Below are 20122 nucleotides of genomic sequence, written 5' to 3' on the forward strand. Positions count from 1 at the left end.
CAAAGATCAATAAGGTATACAAAAATATAACCATTCTACCACACAACATAATCATTTTGACTGAAATTTGGCTAAACAATATATTCTTGGATTCGGAACTCTCCGATTAGAATTATCAAGTGATAACAGACGTGATAGACGCTGCTAAAATGAAATCAGCACTGTACGAGGTGGACTTTTGCTTGCCGTACAAAATTGCTTGATATGCACTTTGGTTGAGGACTTTCATCAATCTGATGTAGAAATGATTTGCATAGAAGTTAAAACTGAGACAGGACTGCTAAACATTATCGCCACATACATATATACCTCGAAGCTCTCCTAACAACGTTTATGAAAACTTAATTAATTGCATAGAAAAAATAAACGAACAAATTAAGCCACAAGACGAGTTACTAGTCTTATGAGATTTCAATCTTCCAAACTTGATCTGGACTAAAAAGACGCATGAGAATATCTATCTCCTATTAACATGTCGTCTACCAAGGAATTCTTGACAAATGACGGTCTTTCCTCATGTGGACTAAGCCAATTTAATGGGATTGCCAACAACTTCTACAAAATATTGGAACTTATATTCTTCTCGGACACATTGATGTAAACTCAGCCAATACCATAATTGTCGAAGAAGACCAACATCACCCAGCATTAGACCTATCTTTTTATTTAAATGTATGTAATGTTCCTAATTGCTCCAAAGAAAATCTTCACAGACTTCAGTAAGGCCTTTGATAAGTTGTACCATAAAACATTAACTTCCAAACTTAAATCCCAAGGCTTTAACGATAAATTTGATAGTTGGGTTTCGTCGTACTTATATAATAGATCATACAGCGTAGTTTTTAGGAATGAGCAGTCATCATATTTTTATACCAACTCTGGTGTACCACAAGGTAGCCACGTAGGACCTTTACTGTTTATTGCGTACCTTCTATTATCTATCTGTTATAATTTACGCTGATGACATTCAAATGTTCAAACGTATTGACTCACTTGACGACTGTTCACTACTACAAGATGATCTAAATATTTTTCGCTAATGGTGTTTTATAAATAAGCTTTTACTAAACATAGACTAATGTAAATCAATGTGTTTTACACACAAACAAAATGTTTTGACTTTCAATTTTCAATTCGACTTTTCTTCTCTGGGTATTATTCTTGACTCAAAATTAACTTTTACAATCATTATGACTATATCATCAAAAAAGCAAATAAGACACTCGGATTTATAAAACGGTTTTCACATGATATTCTTAAACTTCTTTATGTATCATTTTTAAGACCAATATTGGAATATGGCTGCATAATATGGGCTCCCTTTTATTCAGTCCATATAAGCAGAATAGAAGGAGTACAAAGAATATTTATGCGCTTCGGCCTCAGTTTCTTCCCATGGTCAAATGGGCTTGAACTTCCACAGTACAATCATAGGCTCACGCTCATAAATCTTCCATCGCTTTCTAAACACAGAGAGTACATTCAGCTGTGCTCTATTATAAAATTAATCAATGGGTCAGTCACATCACCATCAATTTTGGAACAATTGAACTTTATTTATAGCCATTCAAGTATTAGAAGACATGTTCCTTTACGTCCTATATCAAGCAGATCAATTTATGGTAAAAGCAGTCCCTCAACCAATTGATTTCAGTTTACAACAAGTATTACAGCCTTTTCTCTACAAATGTTTTATTAAGATTCTAGTGACCTTGAAACGTCGAGAAATTTAATTTTTTTCAATTTGACATTCGGACCGATCACAATATAAAGGTGCTAACTTATCCTCATTTTGACATTTCCTGATCCAATAGCTCTGGAACAACAGTGGAAAAACATGTGATCTTAAACAGAGAATAGAAGAGAAGGGCTAAATGTGACATTGTGACACCTTTTAGCAACTCTGATTCCATCCAGGTCTATAATTGGAAAGTGTAGAGTAGACTATAGATTAGTAACATTCCAAATAAAGCAAGAAATTGAAAATTAAAAACCCTAGAGAAACCCCAAGAAAACAAACTGAGAACAATCTTTGGAAATAGAATTAAAAGTTAATAAGCTAACCTAAAAAGTTCTTGACCCATATTCACAGACAATCGAAAGGTCAACCCCTTATGGTGGTCAAATGAACTAAGTATCAGTTTAATGAGTATGGCCAATGTAGAAACAATAAAAACAAATACAAAAAAAAACTTTTCATGCAAAAAGAAAAGCCTAGCGTAATTTCCGTATTAACATTGAGTCAACAAGTGACGCTACCAGGCTCGAGAAAAATCGAGTCAAAGGCATACATTTCTCCAGGTTTCTTAAAAAAAAAAAGAAACAAAACTGGGCGGGACCGAGCTCTGTTACTCTTATGAATAATCATTTCCCAGAAACAAAGGGAAATTTCAAACATAGGTGATCATACAGCAGATACAAGTAAACGTGTCATGGGCGATTGACGGATTCTTAGCTTACAATTCTTCAGTGCTTGATGAAATAATCCCAATGATGCTTCTAAAGACACAACTGTTTCGATTCTATTGAATGTATTCAGGAGATTTCCGAAAATAACCAATATTTCTTATTCCTTACACTTAGCCAAAAGTCTTCCTATAAGCCTATCTCTATTTAAGGACTATAGCAAGACTAACTAAAAGGCACGTTCGACAAAAACTAAATAAAAATGCTCTTCCACAGACCCAACATGCTACACTTACTTTAGCAATACTGTTTAAACAGCCCTTCATGAAGTGGTGAGTATAATTAAAAAGTTAAGAGAAGTAGAGACACACCGCAAGGTGGTGTATAATCTACCTTGCTCTGACTACTATAAGTTAAGATATAAGTTTCCGGTGTTACAAAGATAACCCGACTGAGGAAAACCGGAATAAGTTCAAACAAGCTAGAAAGACATGTAATGGTCATATTCGTCGAACCAAATTTTTGCATGATTAGAAATTAATGCAAAAAATACTACAATGTCCCAAATGTAGTACAAATTTTTGACATACACAAATCCGCTGGCCCGGATAGTATCTTCCCAATTGTTCTATAGAGCTGTTCTTCATCGCTGGCAAAACCACTGCGTAAACTTTTAAATCTTTCCTACTCTACAGGTCTCTTTCCGAGCGGATGCAAAATATCATTTGTCCAGCCTGTCCCAAAAAAAGGCGAATCCTCCTCTCCCTCTAACTATCGTCCAATAGCACTCACATTCCTCCTTTCCTAGGTCATGGAAACGCTGATTCGGACCGATCACAATATAAAGGTGCTAACTTATCCTCATTTTGACATTCCCTGATCCAATTGCTCTGGAACAACAGTGGAAAAACATGTGATCTTAAACAGAGAATAGAAGAGAAGGGCTAAAGGTGACACCTTTTAGCAACTCTGATTCCATCCAGGTCTATAATTGGAAAGTGTAGAGTAGACTATAGATTAGTAACATTCCAAATAAAGCAAGAAATTGAAAATTAAAAACCCTAAAGAAATCAAACTGGGAACCCTTCAAAACTATATTGAACAATTCTTTTGTTAACTATGTAGAACAATCTTTGGAAATAGAATTAAAAGTTGATAAGCTAACCTTAAAGTTCTTGACCCATATTTACAGATAATCGAAAGGTCAACCCCTTATGGTGGTCAAAGGAACTAGGTTAGGTTAGGTTAGGTTAACTTGGCTGCGGAATCCACACACTAAGGCCAAAAGAAAAGGCCCATTGTGATACCACATGAATCAGAGAGTTACTTCCCACTAGTCGAACCATTTTGAGCTTTTTATGAAGCGAAGGAGATATTTGATATCCTTTTTAGCTAATATCAGGTCAAGAAATATCTCGAAGAACGAAAGCTACTTAATGACCGACAGTATCGTTTTCGTAGCAATAGGTCACTGGTGATCTCATGGTTCATCTCACCGAACAGTGGAACAAATCTTTACATCGGTTTGGAGAAAGTAAGATTATTGCACTTGATATTTCAAAAGCATTTGATAGGGTTTGGCACCAAGCTCTCTTATCGAAAATGCGTGCTTTTGGTATTGATGAATCTCTTCTTCGTTCGATTAGAAATTACCTTCCGAATCGTTCAATACAAGTTGTATTGGATGGTTACAAGTCTGAAGTTCATAAAATAAAAGCTGGTGTTCCCCAGGGTTCTGTTTTGTCTCCGACTCTCTTTCTCATATTCATAAATGATCTTATGTCTGCCACTTCTAATCCATTAACCTGGTTCGCCGACGACAGTACCCTCAGCTTCTCATACTCGTTTATAGATTCACATCCTTGTCCTTTGGATGTGGAACTTAAACGGCAGTGTATGATAAACTCATTAAATTCTGACAGCATTGTCCAATGGGGAATCAAAAACCGTGTAGAATTTAATGCTTCGAAAACTCAATGCTGTCTATTGTCGTTAAAGCGTAACACACCCATGATGCCACTATCTATGAGTGGCACTTGCATCCAAGAAGCTAATCAACTGTCAGTACTCGGTATGAATATCACAGATCACCTCTTATGGAATGATCACATATTCGATATTGCAAAAAATGCTGCCAGGTGCTTAGGATTTCTCCGACGGTGCAAGAAATTTTTCACCCCTTCTGATCTCTCTGTAATTTACAAAGCCTTCATCCGTCCAAAGCTTGAATATAATTCGCATATCTGGGCAGGTGCACCCAAAACAAGTTTAAAACTCTTGGATAGAATACAAAAAAGGGCTTTAAAATGATAGGCGATAGAACTATAATCGAAACATTTACATCGCTAGAATAACGCCGCAATGTTTCATGCCTTACGTTGTTTTATCGATATTTTTACAAACAAAAGCTAGTTCTGTTGAACTAGCCAGTTGCATTCCACCCCTTAAACGATTCAGCCGTAATACTCGCACTTCCAGGAATGCTCATCAGTTTGCCCTTGAGCTCAATTTCGGGCGTACCGTCAAGTATAGAGATTCTTTCTTAAATCGCACATCGAGAAAGTGGAATGCTTTAGTCAACTCTGCTTTTCCCTCCCATTTTTATGTTCAGAACTTTAAGACCAATATGCACCGGTATCTCCTTTTAAATCCTTCCCTATTTTCCTAATGCTCGCACTGTGTTTAAATATAAACATAAAAAGATACTAATAACCCCTTGAGTGCCTGTAAATTATAAAAAAAAAAATCCTAGACGATCTGAGCAGAAATTGATTAAAAGACGCCGCATTGCTTCAGCAGAATGTTTACCTACATTTTGTGAACTTCCTGACTTAGGTATTAATAAGCTCAGTAACTCAGCCAGTAACGGTAGACTCAATGTGAACCCCCTTATGACGGAACTGTTAATATTCACAGATAAACGTAACATTTAAGTTATAGGCAACAATTCACAGAACAGCATGTATAGGGGCTAGTAATGGCATGAGGTCTACACGAACTGCAGCCCTTTAGACATTTCGCTCGCTAGCCCCTCTTTATATATTCGTGAAAGAACTGGGCGCTTAACCCATATTTTGAAAAAAGATCTTAAACAGTATCAGCCCAAATACCGGGTTTTTCAAAATTAAAAATACTATTGGAAAATCCCGAAGTAATTTCTTTCAGTGATTTGGTAGTCACGGTATGAATTCAATCGAGTACTAACTTCGTCTGTTACAAAAAGCACTTACTCTTAGAAAATAAATATATTTCACTTAAATAGCTTTGAAAATATGTCAATCAATTAAAACAAAAAAAACTTCACTAAAACTTAATCAATTCTAGTTATGGTCGATTATTCAGTCTGTTATATTATGGATAATTTCGTATTTTCTGTAATTTCAAGCTTAGCTAATTTTGCTTATTACCATCCAATTGTGACACTTATTTTAAGTATCGCCATAACTGTCACAATGGGACATGCATATTTGTCCAAACTTGTATGCGTTACTCAGCTCGAATATGATTATGGATCAGAAAGAGGACCTCATTCCTGGGAAATCACCGGACCAAATCAATCACCCATCGATATCGATACAAGTCAAGTTGAATTAAGAATAATACGTGAACAATTGATGTGGAATCATTACAATGACATTCCAGCTAAGGTTACAATTGAAAACAATGGAAAAATTGGTATAAAATTAAATATTTATAATTTTGTAAGCCAATTGAAAAATTGATTTGATTTAACATCTTTTCAAGTGATATTAAAAGCACAATATGGAGCAAACGTACCAACTATTAGTGGTGCTGAACTTTTTCATTGCTACAGCTTCGATTCGCTTTGTTTTCATTGGAGTTTTTCAAATGCTGAAGGATCAGAACATACCATTGACAATCGCAAATATGCCATGGAAATACAAGTAAAAAAGATATTTTCAACTTTATTCTCAGTTTCACTCGGAAAATATTTCACCTGAAATATTTTTGTTCGCCACGAATTTGAAAAGCTATGATGAGTTTAACTTTAAAGCAAAATTTCGCTTTGAATCAAAAATTAAACAGCATCAATAACGAACGAAATAATAGCATTTAAAGAGGAAATTATATCAAAAATTTTCCGAGTGAAACTCTGTGTATGGGAACTGTGAAATTAATTTTATTGGGGTAAAATCTTATGATTGCATAAGTCAATAAATATTTGTTTTTTTTAAGGCAATTCATAAGACGGAGCCTGTATTGCCGTGTTTGAATACTTGTCAAAGCCTCATCATTGCTTATGTATTTCAGGTATTTTAAAAATTTATTTAGTGTAAATGAATTATACAATTATATCTCTTTCTAAGATCTCAAGCTATAATCCATTTTTTGATCCGATAATTCATAATCTTCATCTTATAACAAAGCCCGGAACCAGTGTTGAAATTCCTCCATTTCCTTTAGCTTGGCTTTGTTATCCATTCAAGTCGGGATTTTATAGTTATGGTGGATCAAATACAAGCCCGCCTTGTGAAGAAGGTGTTGAATGGTTTATCAATCCAGAGACAATGACAATTGCCGAAAGCCAAGTAAGTTATGTAAAGTATTTAAATACATTTATAAAACTTGCGATGAAATTGGATAAGGGGGTTATAAGATAAATATTTGACATCAAAAATTTAATCCTAAGAAATATGAACAAGTTTCTTATACAGTATTTTGGTTTTTCTGTCAAAACAATGAAAACATAATGCCTGAATCACAAACACGCTTCAGCTTCGGCGTTGTCTGCGTTACGGTGGGCCTGCTTCGAGGTTGCTTTAAATGAAATTTCTATTATTTCATCCCTCCAAAGATTACATATTTTGTGTGTTGACATTTTTTTACAGCTTTTGAGTTGTCAGACAAAGCAAGTGTTCAAATAATTGAACTAGAGCTTCTGTTAAGAGTCACATTACGTAACATTACATTCTTTCCTTACGATTGTCAAATCAAACGTAAGGTCGAAGCTTCATTGTGATACCATGCATTGAATTCCTATGGGTGAACTCGTAAACGTCAAGCGAAGCCGAAGCTAAAGCGTGTTTGTGTTTCAGCCATAAGGGTTATGATTTGGTTTAGACGACATAAGGGACTTGAAAGTAATGCAGGTTTCTATCATCTTATTGGCTAGCTACCAACAAATTGGATAACAGGTCAATTCCACTTATGTCAAAATGACAACTAGTCTTTCATTCTTGAAAGTAATGCAGGTGTCTCTACCATCTTATTGGCTAGCTACCAAAAAATTGGATATCAGGTCAATTCCACTTATGTCAAAATGACAGCTAGTCTGTCATTCAACTGAAAGCTGAACTTTATTACTAGTAGTAGTGATTTATTTGGTTCAATAGTTTCAGTGTTGAGTACAAAATTCACAATAGAGTATTGGCTTTTGCCGTCAGCCCAAAATGAGTGTGTTCTTTAAATAAATATTTAAGTAAAGTTTTGACCATCTAGTTTTACTATTAAGAAAATATATATATATGTTTTTATTTAGAATGCTTCATTCATAATTTGTTGCCGGTATTTTAGTGCAGTTTTTAAGAAGTTATATAGAAGACTCCAGTTTTCCCAGTTTAAGATTTGCAGGATTTCGTCCAACGACAGTGTATTTTTGTCCCAGATTGCTCTTCTTATTGGGCTTAGTCTGGAACAGGAACCCACGAGGTGTTGTACATCTTCCCTTACTCTTAAGTTGCACATAGTGCACTCCACATCTGTTTCATTGATGTATGGCAGGTAATTTAAGTATATTAGTTCTCCCCTGGTTTTAAAAATGGTAGATATCTTATCTAGGTTAAATCATCAAAATAATTCTTCGGACCAAGGTCATGCTGCAATTGTCTGTATGTTGTTCTTGACTGGCTTTGTTCGCTTTGGTTCTTAAATTCATTTTGTGTAGAATCTTCTATTTTTGATATTAGATCTTGTATCTTACTTCTTGAGGGCATCTCGTTATTGTATGCCCATTCATTAAAAATTTACAGATTTCCCCTTTGGAGATACTTCAGTACTTTGTGAGGGAGACGGTTGCTCGGTAGTGCCATATCTTTCTGGATGTAGCTGAAATGAAGTTCGAGAGTGTGTATATAAAGTTTCCGTAAACCTGTTTCCAGATGTGCCATGTAGTTTGGAGCGTTTTATGGTAATCAGAAGATTTTTTTGACAAAATATCCTAGAAGTTGTTCCACCTCTTCATATTGGTATATCCCCCGGACTTGTGCCGCAAAGCTCGGAGGGATATTCCCCTTGTTCAACACTTCAAACCAGGTATTATTAATCGCTCGTTTTGATTCTTTTAGTTTTTCTTGCAAGTGTTTTTTGAAAGAGAGTTGTGGTGTCATGAGTACACTAAAATATTTATACTCCTTGACTATTTCGAGATCTTCATTGTTCCAAGTCCATTTTTCGTTTCCAGCAAATCGTCCTCGTCATGATTTTCGATTTGCTCGTATTGAGTTGAAGATTCCATAAGTAGCAATATTGCTGTAGTTTGTTGATCATCAACTGCATCATGTTGGGGCTCTCTGCTATTATGACAATGTCATCAGCATATAGTAGCAGCTTTATTGCAAGACCATCAAACATTATACCACAAGGTAGGGAATCTTTGAGATCATCAAGCAAAATTGAGAAGAGTATTGGGCTCAGAAGGCATCCCTGCTTGACTCCTGTTTTCGTCTGAAACCAACTAGACAAAGTGTTTCCATCCCATACCGCCATTAGATTATCCTCATACAGATTCTGCAATACCTTGAGCATTTTCGTTAACATCCCTAGGTTACTCTGTTTAAAAAATAGAGCTTTCTTATCTATCGAGTCGAAGGCAGCATTAAAGTTAACGAAGAATGCGTAAAGTTTCTTTCCTCTATCCAGGAACGACTGCGCAATGCCAGTAAGGGAGAAAATATTGTCCATGGTTGAGTAGTCTTTTCGGAAACCCGTTTGGAACTTACTGAGAAGATCGTTGTCTCGGATCTCACTCTTCTTTAGTAGAGGAAGTATTATATTTTTTTTAACCTTTCCAAAATTAAAAATAGAGTTATAAGCCTTTGTAAGCTCTTCTAGAAAAGTTTCGGTTGAATTTATGAAGAATTCATATGGAATACGGTCTTCACCAGGAGCTTTGTTAGTGTTGCAGCGGGAAATGACTCTGCTTACATTGGGCGATCTAGCTCTTCTACTTCCAAAAATGGCAGCGCAAAAGTGAAGTTCGTTTTCATTGAGATTGTTGTTCAGGAGTTTCTCGAAACTGGTTGCTAACATAGAAGCATCAACTTTTATATTCTGCCAAGAGTTGTGCCGTTTATTGTTTTCACGATCTTTCAGAAGGATCTGCTATCGTTAACATGGTTTAGTTTCAATGCTAGTGTGAGAGTGTATGCTTTTGTTTTTGTTCACACAGCGTTTTGTACTTTTTGTTTGCTTCTTGGTATTGGTATTTCGTGTTTGTGGTTCCAGTTTTTTTCAGTATCCTTAAGAATGCGAACGACTTTTTTCTGGCTGCTTCGCATTCCCAATCATACCAAGGCTGTTTTCCCTTCTCCCTTTGTCTCGATTGGAGTGGTCTTGCGGATGTGACTATACAGGTTGTTAGCTCGTCTGTTCCGTTGACGGTTTCGATCAGTCTTTGATTTACTAGCATAAGTTCTTCATCTAGGTTTGATCTATATCTCTCTTTTATTTGTTCTCTCCATTACGGTTTTGGTAAAAGATAACTGCGATCGATGGCGGTGCCATCATCAGAACTGTATATCATATTTGAATATATTGGTTGGTGATCGTGATCTGCTTGAGTTGAATCATTCACCTTAAAATCATCGACACACTCAAGCCATTTCCCTTTAATGAAGCAGTAATCTATCGTTGAGCACGCAGCACCCCTAATACAAGTTAAACTTCCTTCTTTTTCACTTTTTGAGCGACCGTTTAGTAGTGTTAGTCCGATGGTTTCACACATTTCCGGTGACAATCCTTTTTGTCAATCACTTAACATTTTAACCGATCACACTTCAGGATCAAGACAAAATCAAAGATATGAAAATAGTTCTACTGTTCAATACGCTTTAAATGATACTGGATACTGTTTCCGAGTTACGCAAAGTTGGGTCTTAATAGACCGAGTGCTATCCATAGATTTGTTTCACTCACTGATGCATTGAAATATGAACCAAATACAAAGTAACACCATTTACACTCTGTGTCAGAAGAAATAGTCTTTATTAATGTACTGACAAAATGTATACTCACTTTTTCTAAAATAACAAAATTTGTAGCCTCTTTATCTTGCATACGTTGTTTTCAAAGAAGGTTCAAATTTTGGTACAAAACCATCAAATGCTTCTAGCCTTTTAACGCGGATCTATAATTAAGAACACAATTTATTAAAATCCATTTCTTGAAAAAAAGAAAGCTTAAAATAACAATCTAAAATAATTTCAAAGCCCTAGTCAAGAAATCGAAAATAATAAAAACTAGTACAGTTTTCAATGCATCAATCTAAATCTGTATATGAATTGATTTCCAGAATCAAACAATCTTTTATTTCATTGAACTTGACTGTTGTATAATTTTCTGGCACACGACTGTACAGACATTAATATTGTCACTAATAAAACAGCTCATTCAACCAATTGATATAATTTATGATAATAATCTTGAACTAGGTTCCTCAAAAACTTATACGCATACATATTAATCAACGCACGTTCAAACTATAAAGTGTAAACAATACAATATTGCGATAAACCGACAAGGCCGGTCAATGGTTGTCAGTCGTCTGTTGGCGCCAAATACCGCTATACAACATCCGTTCAATCCAGCTAATACAAAAACTTTAATCAAAACATTCGATTCGATTTTTATGATAATAATATTTATTTCTCTTTCTATCAACAGCTTTTAGAATTTAGATCTCTTCTTTCATCGGACGGTACTTCGAAAATTATTAGAAATTCAAGACCAGTTCAATGTTTGAATACTAATCGCACCGTAAACTTTAATAGATATGAAAGAGGCGTTTGTGCTTCGTCGTGTAATTTACAACCGGAAAACCAAATATCAACTATTTACGACAGTGACGAAAATTAATATTGGTAATTGTCATCTTGGAATTGTACCATATACCAATTTTATATTGCTTGTGTTTTTTTGTATGATTTTATTTAAAATGTATAAATAAATATTTAATTGCCATTATAAATAAATTACGATTGCCTTAATTGGCACTGTTAAGTGATTAATTATATATTCTATAAGAAATAGGTGCACAGCCTTAAGAAAATAAGTAATTTATTATTAACTTTATAAAATGTTAAGAGCTTTTTTCTGACGTCGAGCAATCATTTTTTATTCAGGGCTATCATGAATCGCTATTCTAAAAATAGCTAACGTGAACTAATTTCGAGGTGGTGGGGTGTTGTAGGATCTGGGGGCTTATGTTGCAACTTTTCCTACAGGCCAAGTGTTTACTTTACCTCTATCTATCTATCGTCCAATTGCACTTACGTCCCTTCTTTCCAAGGTCATGGAAACACTGATAAATTTTCAGCTTAAGAAATATCTTGAAAAACGGAAGCTTCTTAATGACCGGCAGTATGGCTTTCGTTGCAATAGATCCACCGGTGATCTCATGGTTTATCTCACCGAAAAGTGGAACAAATCTTTACATCGTTTTGGAGAAAGTAAGATTATTGCATTTGATATTTCAAAGGCATTTGATAGAGTTTGGCACGAAGCTCTCTTATCGAAAATGCGTGCATTTGGTATTGATGAATCCCTTCTTTGTTGGGTTAGAAATTACCTTTCGGACCGTTCAATTCAAGTAGTCTTGGACGGGTTCAAATCTGATATCCACAAAATAAACGCTGGTGTTCCCCAGGGCTCCGTTTTGTCTCCGACACTTTTTCTTATTTTTATAAATGAACTTTTGTCTTAAACTTCTAACCCACTTAATTGTTTCGCTGCTTTTCATATTCGTTTCTAGATTCTCATCCTTGTTCTTCGAATGTGGACTACCAACGGCAGCGTATAATGAGCTCATTAAATTCTGGTCTTGACAGCATTGTCCAATGGGGAATCAAAAACCGTGTAGAATTTAATGCTTCGAAAACTCAATACTGTCTACTGTCACAAAAGCGTAACCTTTCCCCTATGCTACTATCCATGAGTGGTACTTGCATCGAGGAGACCGAACAGCTTTCAGTCTTAGGTATGTGCATTACAAACCACTTGTTGTGGAGTGATCACATATTTGACATCGCTAAAAATGCTGCTAAGTGTTTAGGTTTTCTTCGAAGGTGCAAGAAGTTTTTTACTCCTACTGATCTGGCTATGATCTATAAAGCCTATATTCGTCCGAAACTCGAGTACAATTCCCATATCTGGGTCTCCTAGACAGAATTCAAAAGAGAGCTCTAAAGATGATAGGTGACCGTTGTCTAACTGAAACTTTTGTATCTCTCGAGCACCGTCGTTAGGTTTCATGACTGTCATTATTTTATCGCTACTTTCATAAACAATGCTCTAATGAAATAGCCAGTTGCATTCCTCCCCTCAAACAATTCAACCGTATTACCCGTTCCTCTAGGAATGCTCATCAGTTTACCCTTGAGCCCAATTTCGGACGTACTGTAAGGTACAGAGATTCTTTCTTCAGTCGCACCACACGAATGTGGAATGCTTTACCAGACTCAATATTTCCCACTCATTACAATATGCAGACATTCAAAACCAATGTGGATCGGTATCTCCTTTCTAATCCTATCCTCCCTTCTTAATTGCTCGCACTGTGATTTATCATGATAAGGGTATTCATATCCCCTTGAGTGCGCGTATAATATAAAAAAAAATATATATAATTTGCGAAACTTGTAGGCGCGGGTGCAAAATTGGGGAAAAAGTGCGAGGGGCTAACAACCTCTCCACTGTGAAAAACTTGAAAGTTATGAGAGAGATACCAGCCTCTGATATTGAACCCCCTTTTATGGTAATCAGATCCGGAACGACAACGGACTACGCATTGAGAGTTTGTACCTGGAATGTAAAAACCCTCTACACTCCAGGTGCAACTCAGAGACTTGAATCTCTCCTCTCGCAGTATAAGGCAGATATTGCTGCGATCCTGGAAATACGATGGATATGATCAGATCATCAAAGATTGCATACATTTAGACGCGGATTCGTCGTGGGAAAACGGCTTAGATCGAAAGTCTTGGATTTCAAACCACTAAGTGATCGCCTGGCTGTAATCCGCATCAAGGCCACATTACAGAACATCAGTATAATATGTACACACGCCCCTACCGATGATGCTGAGGAGTCGAGCAAGGAGCACAAGGTTTCCAAGACGGAAGCTCTACACAGCTACCTGGCGATCTCCGGATGGTCGAACCACCAACCAAATCGACCAAGTGGTAATCGGCTCAAGGCACGCATCCAACATCCTGAACGTGCGCACTTTCCGAGCAGCAAATGTCGACTCTGACCACTTTCTAGTAGTGGCTAAGTTTAGAGCTCGAATATCAAAGGACAAAAAAACACGTGCGGCCCAAAGAAAGAAGTTCAACATCGGTTGCCTTAGCACATTGAAGAATGCCAGAGACTACAGTGAGCGCCTGAGCGAGCCACTCTCCGCCGCCGCCGTCCTCCCAAATACTACAGACGTCAACACATTGTGGAGCCAATATCGCGAAATAATAAAAAAAAAAAAATGTAGCTGAGACCACCATTGGTTACCAGCCACCCCCGAAAAAGAACCCGTGGTATGATGATGAGTGCGTGATATTGAAAAGAGAGACGGTAAATCCACGTATGCTCTTCGAAACAGTGAAGGACTCACCGAAGCACAGAGAATTGTATATGTTTTCAAGCAGCACTTCCAACAGCTGCTAAATGCGCAAAATGACGAGCAAGATAATGACTAAAGAGAAGCAAGACCAGTCAATGAAGACCCAGTCCCAGCCCAATCCAAAAGCTAACAAAATAAGAAGTCCGCCGGGTCGGATGGCATACCCGCGAAACTCTTTAAACATGGAGGAAGTGTTTTGATAAACCGCATGCACCAGGTCATCACCAAAGTGTGAGAGGAAGAATGCATACCTACTGACTGGTCGATAAGCTCCACCTACAAAAAAGGCGACTCATGTTATCCAAAAACCTCCGTGGGATATCCCTGCTAATGTTCCATACAAAATCCTATCCAACTGTGTGAGCGTCTTAAACCTATCTGCAACACAAATATCGGCACGTGCCAGTGTGGCTTTAGGCCAGGCAGAGGCAGATCCTGGAAAAGACCAAGGAATTTAAAGTCGAAACCCACCATCTTTTCATCGAATTTAAAGCTGCTTATGATAGCATCCACCGCCAAGAGCTTATGATGGCGATGTCTGAATTCGGGATCCCGAACAAACTGATCCAGCTGTGCCGCATGACGCTAAACAATACGCAGTGCAGTGTGCAAATGGGTAACAGCTCATCCGAGTTATTCCAAACTTGCGCAGTTCTTCCGCTGCTGCTTCGGTTTGGCCAAACAACTTGGTTCAAAACTCCTCACTGGAAAGACAAAGTGTCTGCTATACAAAACTTTGATTTTACCAGTCCTACTCTACGGCTCCGAGTGCTGGACGATAAGTAAAAAAGGGGAATTGATAATGGGCACTTTCGAAAGAAAAATTCTTCGACGGACTTTTGGTCCCGTATGCGACAATGGCGAATGGAGAAGAAGATACAACCGAGAACTGTATGAGCTGTACCAAGATGTGGATGTACTCCGAAGGCCAAGAAAAGACAACTACATTGGCTCGGCCACATCGAGCGAATGGACGACAACGCTCCAGCCAAGAAAGTCTTCTCAACCCAGCCCCCAGGTTCAAGACGACAAGAAAGACCGAACCTACGGTACAAGGTCCAAGTGACTGCGGATGCCAGAGCGCTTGGTCTCGGTGATTGGAGAGTGCATGCGAGGAATCGTTCACGATGGAAGACTGCAGTATCTCATGCTGAGACCCTTCATGGATTGTGAGCCGGATAAGTAAGTAAATAAGTGAATTGTCTTCACTTTCTGGTGGAATATTATGCTACAATTTTGCTTAGGAATCCCAAAAGTTACCAACAATGTGAGTAATCTTTGGAACAAAAATAAATTAACGTAGATATTAGAACTAACTTAAATGATTGATTTTTTAAGGTCTAATGCTTTAATTTCTAATCAAATCGAAAATTTGATTTCCTTAATGAAAAAAATCAGGACATTGTCCATAAGACCGGAGCGATGTCCAAAATTTTGCAAAATCAAAATTATACCACCCGCAAAAGTTGCATATGGTCTTAAAACTAATTTTAAGATTTTTTTTATTTTTTATTTCCACCGCTAGGGGTCGCGCAACGCAAAATAAAAACTTTCGATTTCATGGTATTTTTTTGTTTTTTATTTTTTTAACGGTCCCATTTTTACTACTATTTTGTGTCTTTGTTTGGTTCTTCAACTAGTGTTTTGTTCAAGACATATTTATATTGTTTTAAATAAAATACTTTATTTGTTAAAAGGTAAGTTAGTAAATGTAACATTATCTACAAAAAACGCCAAACTCGAGAAAATTTGATAAACTTTTTTTTTTAAATTTCTTTTTTTCATTAATAAACCAAAGTCTTGCTTATTTATAACGAAGCAATTTTGTGTTTCCTTAAAGGTTCGTTATAAAGAAGTTTGACTGTAAAGGCCCAACTATAATAGGCATAAGCTAGCATATGCGAGCATAAGTAAACGTGCGAATACAAAGAATCTCAATACGAGTGAACATAATGGAGTTTAGATCCGTTTCGTTCAATTTTTCTCAGTTTCGTTAACTTAAGCAAGAGCGATTCCAGTCGCTCGCCACATAAGTAAAATCTGATGCGTAAGTAAAATTGCATTATGGCGATCCGCAGTAATTTCACAAACTTAAGTGAATTTTCGTTGGGCCTGTTATAGTTGGGCCTTAATTCAATAAGAAATTGGACTAATTTTCGTTAAGAATTTTTTTTTATTTTTAAAGTCGATAGAGTTTAAAAATTTGGGGCAAAGTGCCGACTCATTCCAATTTAATTAAACTAATTTGTGTTTAAAAAAAAAGTTCCAATTAATTTTTTTTTCACGAAAACTTAAAAAGGAAGTTAAATTAAAAAGAAAAGAAAAAACAATCTTTGTTGACTAAGGTGAACGCCATGACCGCATCATTTCAGTTTGACGTTTTATTTTCAAAGTCTATTTACCAATTGTAAACAATTTATTCTTTATGTTCATAGTTTTTTTAAATATTTTTCCACCCTCACATTTTAATGCAAAGTGAAGAGGCGTATTATACAAAACAAAATACACTTGTTATTAATTAACATTCAACTTTAGTTCAATAAACAATAACTCCCACAAAAAAATAGGAAACTAACAATAGTAGTCGTCATTTAGACTTAATTTGGGGTGCTTTTTTTTTAGTTTAGAGCTCAAAGCTACCAACTTTACATCATAGGGCTATCAATAACTCTAAAGTAAATTAAATTCACCTGCTAGGTAAACATTTATCTATTTAAACAATATGGAAGTGAATCATTTTAGTTCTTTACAATCGTGTTACTTAAGTTAATATTTATTTTACAATTAATCAGCAGTATCAAATACTGTCTTCATAATAAAATGCGTTGTAGGTTTCAGTCGTCTTCTGACAATTTTACAACATTTTAGGCTGTAAAATATGACCAAGATGACTTTTTAATTGTTAAGTTTATGGTACTAGACGAAAAAAATCTAAGTTTATTGTGGAAGACACACGACTTCCCTTGATACAAACACATATCTCCCAATTTGAATTAGTCTTTGGTTCTGCTAAGATTAAATGTTTAATATACTATAGAAATATACTTAATTTATCGTAATGACATTTATTGTACCGTGCGGATTTGTGTTTGATCAAATGTCATAATTATCAAATTTTGTATAATCAGCGACAAATAAAAAGAAATGCTGATAAAAATAAATTGGATCATCAAACTGAACAAATACAAAGCAATGCCGAAATTGCCCCTTAAAAAAAAGTAATAAGTTGTTATAAACTATCATAATGTCAATCTCCATAATTCCATGATTAATTAATTACTTTGATAAATTCCAACAAAAAAAATCACATTCATTGTGAGCGTATCCACGTACAATTTTCGTCAATGATAACATTAAGATACGTTCTCATATTTTGACTATTTCATTACTTGTCTTTATTGTTTAAATTTATTAATTAAACTTATTTTTAATTTCATGATCAAATCATTGCTCCTGCTTTTTCAAGACATGATCTGATTTACATGCCTTTGTGATCTTTGAAAGTTACTTACTTGCTTACTTTAGGACCAAAAATCACCCGAAGAATTTTTCTCTCGAAGCATCCTAAGACGCTCTCATCTTTCATTGACAGGGTCCAGGCCTTAGCACCATAAATGAGAACTGGGATGATGAGTGTCTTATAGATGGTGATTTTACATGCTCGAGAGGACTTTACTTCTCAATTGCCTTCTAAACGCTCCACTGACATAACGCTTTGATCTTCCAATTATGTCAATATCATCTGATTGACGTAATTGGATGGACCTTTGGAAGATCGTGCTTCTAGTGTTGACGGTTGAATTTTGCACAATTCTTTCCAGAACGACGTTGAAGAAGTCGCATGACAGTGCATCGCCTTGTCTAAAACCTTTTTTTGACATCAAATGCATGGGTGAGATCTTTTCCGACCTTGATAGAGCAGCGTGCATTCTCCATCGTCATTCTGCACAAACGGATAAGTTTGACAGAGATGCCAAAACTAGACATTGCTCTGTAGAGCTCTTCCCTATAGATACTGTCATACGCGGCTTTAAAATCGGTGGGTATCGATTTGAAGTTCCTGGGTTTTTTCCAAGATTTGCCGTAGTGTGAATATTTGGTCGATAGTGGACTTTCCTTATAAGTACCAATCAGGTTGTTGACGAACGGCTTCAGACATTCACATAATACGGCAGAGATGATCTTATAAGCAATCTTCTCTGCCTTAATATGTGAACGTCTAAAGCCCATCGTCAACAACTTGATAGGTCCTTATCAGTGTGGTTTTAGACCAGGAAAGTTTACAGTAGATCAAATATTCACATTACTGCAGATCCTGGAAAAACCCAAGAATTTCAAGGCCGCGTATGACAGCATCTACAGGGACGAGCTGTATAGAGCCATGTCTAGTTTTGGCATCCCTGCCAAACTCGTCTGATTGTGCAGGAAGACCATGGAGAATTCACGCTGCTTCATAAAGGTTGGAAACAACTTAACAGAACCTTTCGATGTCAAAAAAGGTTTTAGACAAGGCTATGCGATGTCATGTGATTTTTTTAACATCGTGCTTGAAAGAATAGTGCATAGCTCACGCGTCAACACTAGAGGCACTATCTTTTAAAGGTCTGTCCAATTACTGGCATATGCCAATGATTTTGACATAATCGGAAGAACTCAGCGTAATGTCAATGGAGCTTTTGTGAGTATTGAGGTAGAGACGGCAAAAATGGGTTTAACACCAGTGCAGCGCTGAGATCAAACGCAGAATAACTCTTGCTAACCGCTGTTTCTTTGGACTAAGAAAGCAATTGAGTGGTAAAGTCCTCTCTCGAGGGACCAAAGTGTTGCTATATAAGACCCTTATCATCCCCGTCCTGCTATACGGTGCAGAAGTATCGATTATGACAAAAGCGGATGAAAGCACCTTGGGTGGGTTCGAGAGCAAAGTTCTTCGTGTGATCTACGGTCCCGTATGCATTGAAGGGGAGTGAAGGGGAAGATAGAACGACGAGCTTTACGGGCTGTACAGCGAGGTAGACTTAGCCAGAAGGGTAAAAGTCCAACGACTAAGATGGCTGGGTCACGTAGAGCGCATGCAAACCAATGCTCCGGCCCGGAAAGTCTTCGAATACACAACCACAGGACCACGCAGTAGAGGAAGACCGCGGATCAGGTGGCGTGCAGAAATGGAAAGTGACCTCAACCAACTTGGAGCAAGATGGAAAAGTTAGTTGGGTGAGTCCCTAGTTCACACAGGACTGTAGCGCCACCTTAAGTAAGTAAGAATCTATTTTATAAGACAATATGTCTTAATGTAAATAAGTCTCTAATGTTTGTCTCAAATAGCTCATCAAGTTCTTGAAATAAAGCTTTTCCAAAGTACTTCATTCTAGTGTTTGCCAAAGCAGGAAATTTGCAGAGAAAATGTATTTCTCTTTGGTCACTACAGCTACGGTAAAAGGTGTTGTAGGAAATACCCAACATCTCTGTATAAACTCCTATAGGCCAATGTCCGGTACAAACTGCAACAATACTGGCTATGTCTTGCCTTAGCTTGCATAGAAGATCGTTTGTACGGGTTTTATTATAGGTGGGCCATATCTTCCTAGATATAATGCAGTTGGGTTAATTGCTCCACCTTCGGTTTGATTCAGTTTGGTAGATAGTAAAGATTTTACCCTTCATAGCACCAAGAGGAATTTTAACCATTTTCGCAAGTGAGCTATGAAGGGCCGATCCTTGCTTGGCTAGCTCGTCAGCCCGTTCATTTCCCACGATACCACTATGGCCCGGAACCCAGATCAGGGTGACACCGAGGTTAATATTCAGGCTCGCAAGCTCATCGCGACATTGCTGAACCAATTTATATGAGGATATGGCTGAGTT

At 36.8% G+C, this 20122-nt stretch overlaps 2 protein-coding genes across 5 annotated transcripts in view; one reads left to right on the forward strand and one right to left on the reverse strand.

Moving 5' to 3' along the window:
* The window catches only part of LOC129944510 (carbonic anhydrase 2), a 94788-nt gene that overhangs the window by 35365 nt on the left and 39301 nt on the right, over positions 1 to 20122 (reverse strand). For 2 of the 4 annotated variants that reach the window (XM_056053983.1, XM_056053985.1), the window contains exon 2: positions 10660 to 10771. The exons of the other annotated variants lie outside the window; for them this stretch is intronic. The gene's annotated coding sequence lies outside the window, so the exon portion shown is untranslated. The remainder of the gene's footprint in view (positions 1 to 10659; positions 10772 to 20122) is intronic. 4 annotated transcript variants of the gene reach the window in all.
* On the forward strand, positions 5654 to 11647 carry LOC129944509 (carbonic anhydrase 1-like). Its single transcript, XM_056053981.1, has 5 exons — positions 5654 to 6081; positions 6151 to 6311; positions 6604 to 6678; positions 6735 to 6956; positions 11308 to 11647. The coding sequence occupies exons 1-5, from the start codon at positions 5733 to 5735 to the stop codon at positions 11497 to 11499; spliced, it is 999 nt and encodes a 332-aa protein (XP_055909956.1). The 5' UTR covers positions 5654 to 5732; the 3' UTR covers positions 11500 to 11647.

This window comes from Eupeodes corollae, chromosome 2, assembly GCF_945859685.1.
Source record: "Eupeodes corollae chromosome 2, idEupCoro1.1, whole genome shotgun sequence".
In the NCBI taxonomy this organism is placed as follows: domain Eukaryota; kingdom Metazoa; phylum Arthropoda; class Insecta; order Diptera; family Syrphidae; genus Eupeodes; species Eupeodes corollae.

Bases quoted from the DNA above. Each gene is read 5' to 3' on its own strand.
- LOC129944509 (XM_056053981.1), top strand. From the start codon at position 5,733: ATGGTCGATTATTCAGTCTGTTATATTATGGATAATTTCGTATTTTCT. The intron at 6,679-6,734 runs GTATTTTAAAAA...TCTCTTTCTAAG, and splicing joins TCATTGCTTATGTATTTCAG to ATCTCAAGCTATAATCCATT. The intron at 6,957-11,307 runs GTAAGTTATGTA...TTCTATCAACAG, and splicing joins TGACAATTGCCGAAAGCCAA to CTTTTAGAATTTAGATCTCT.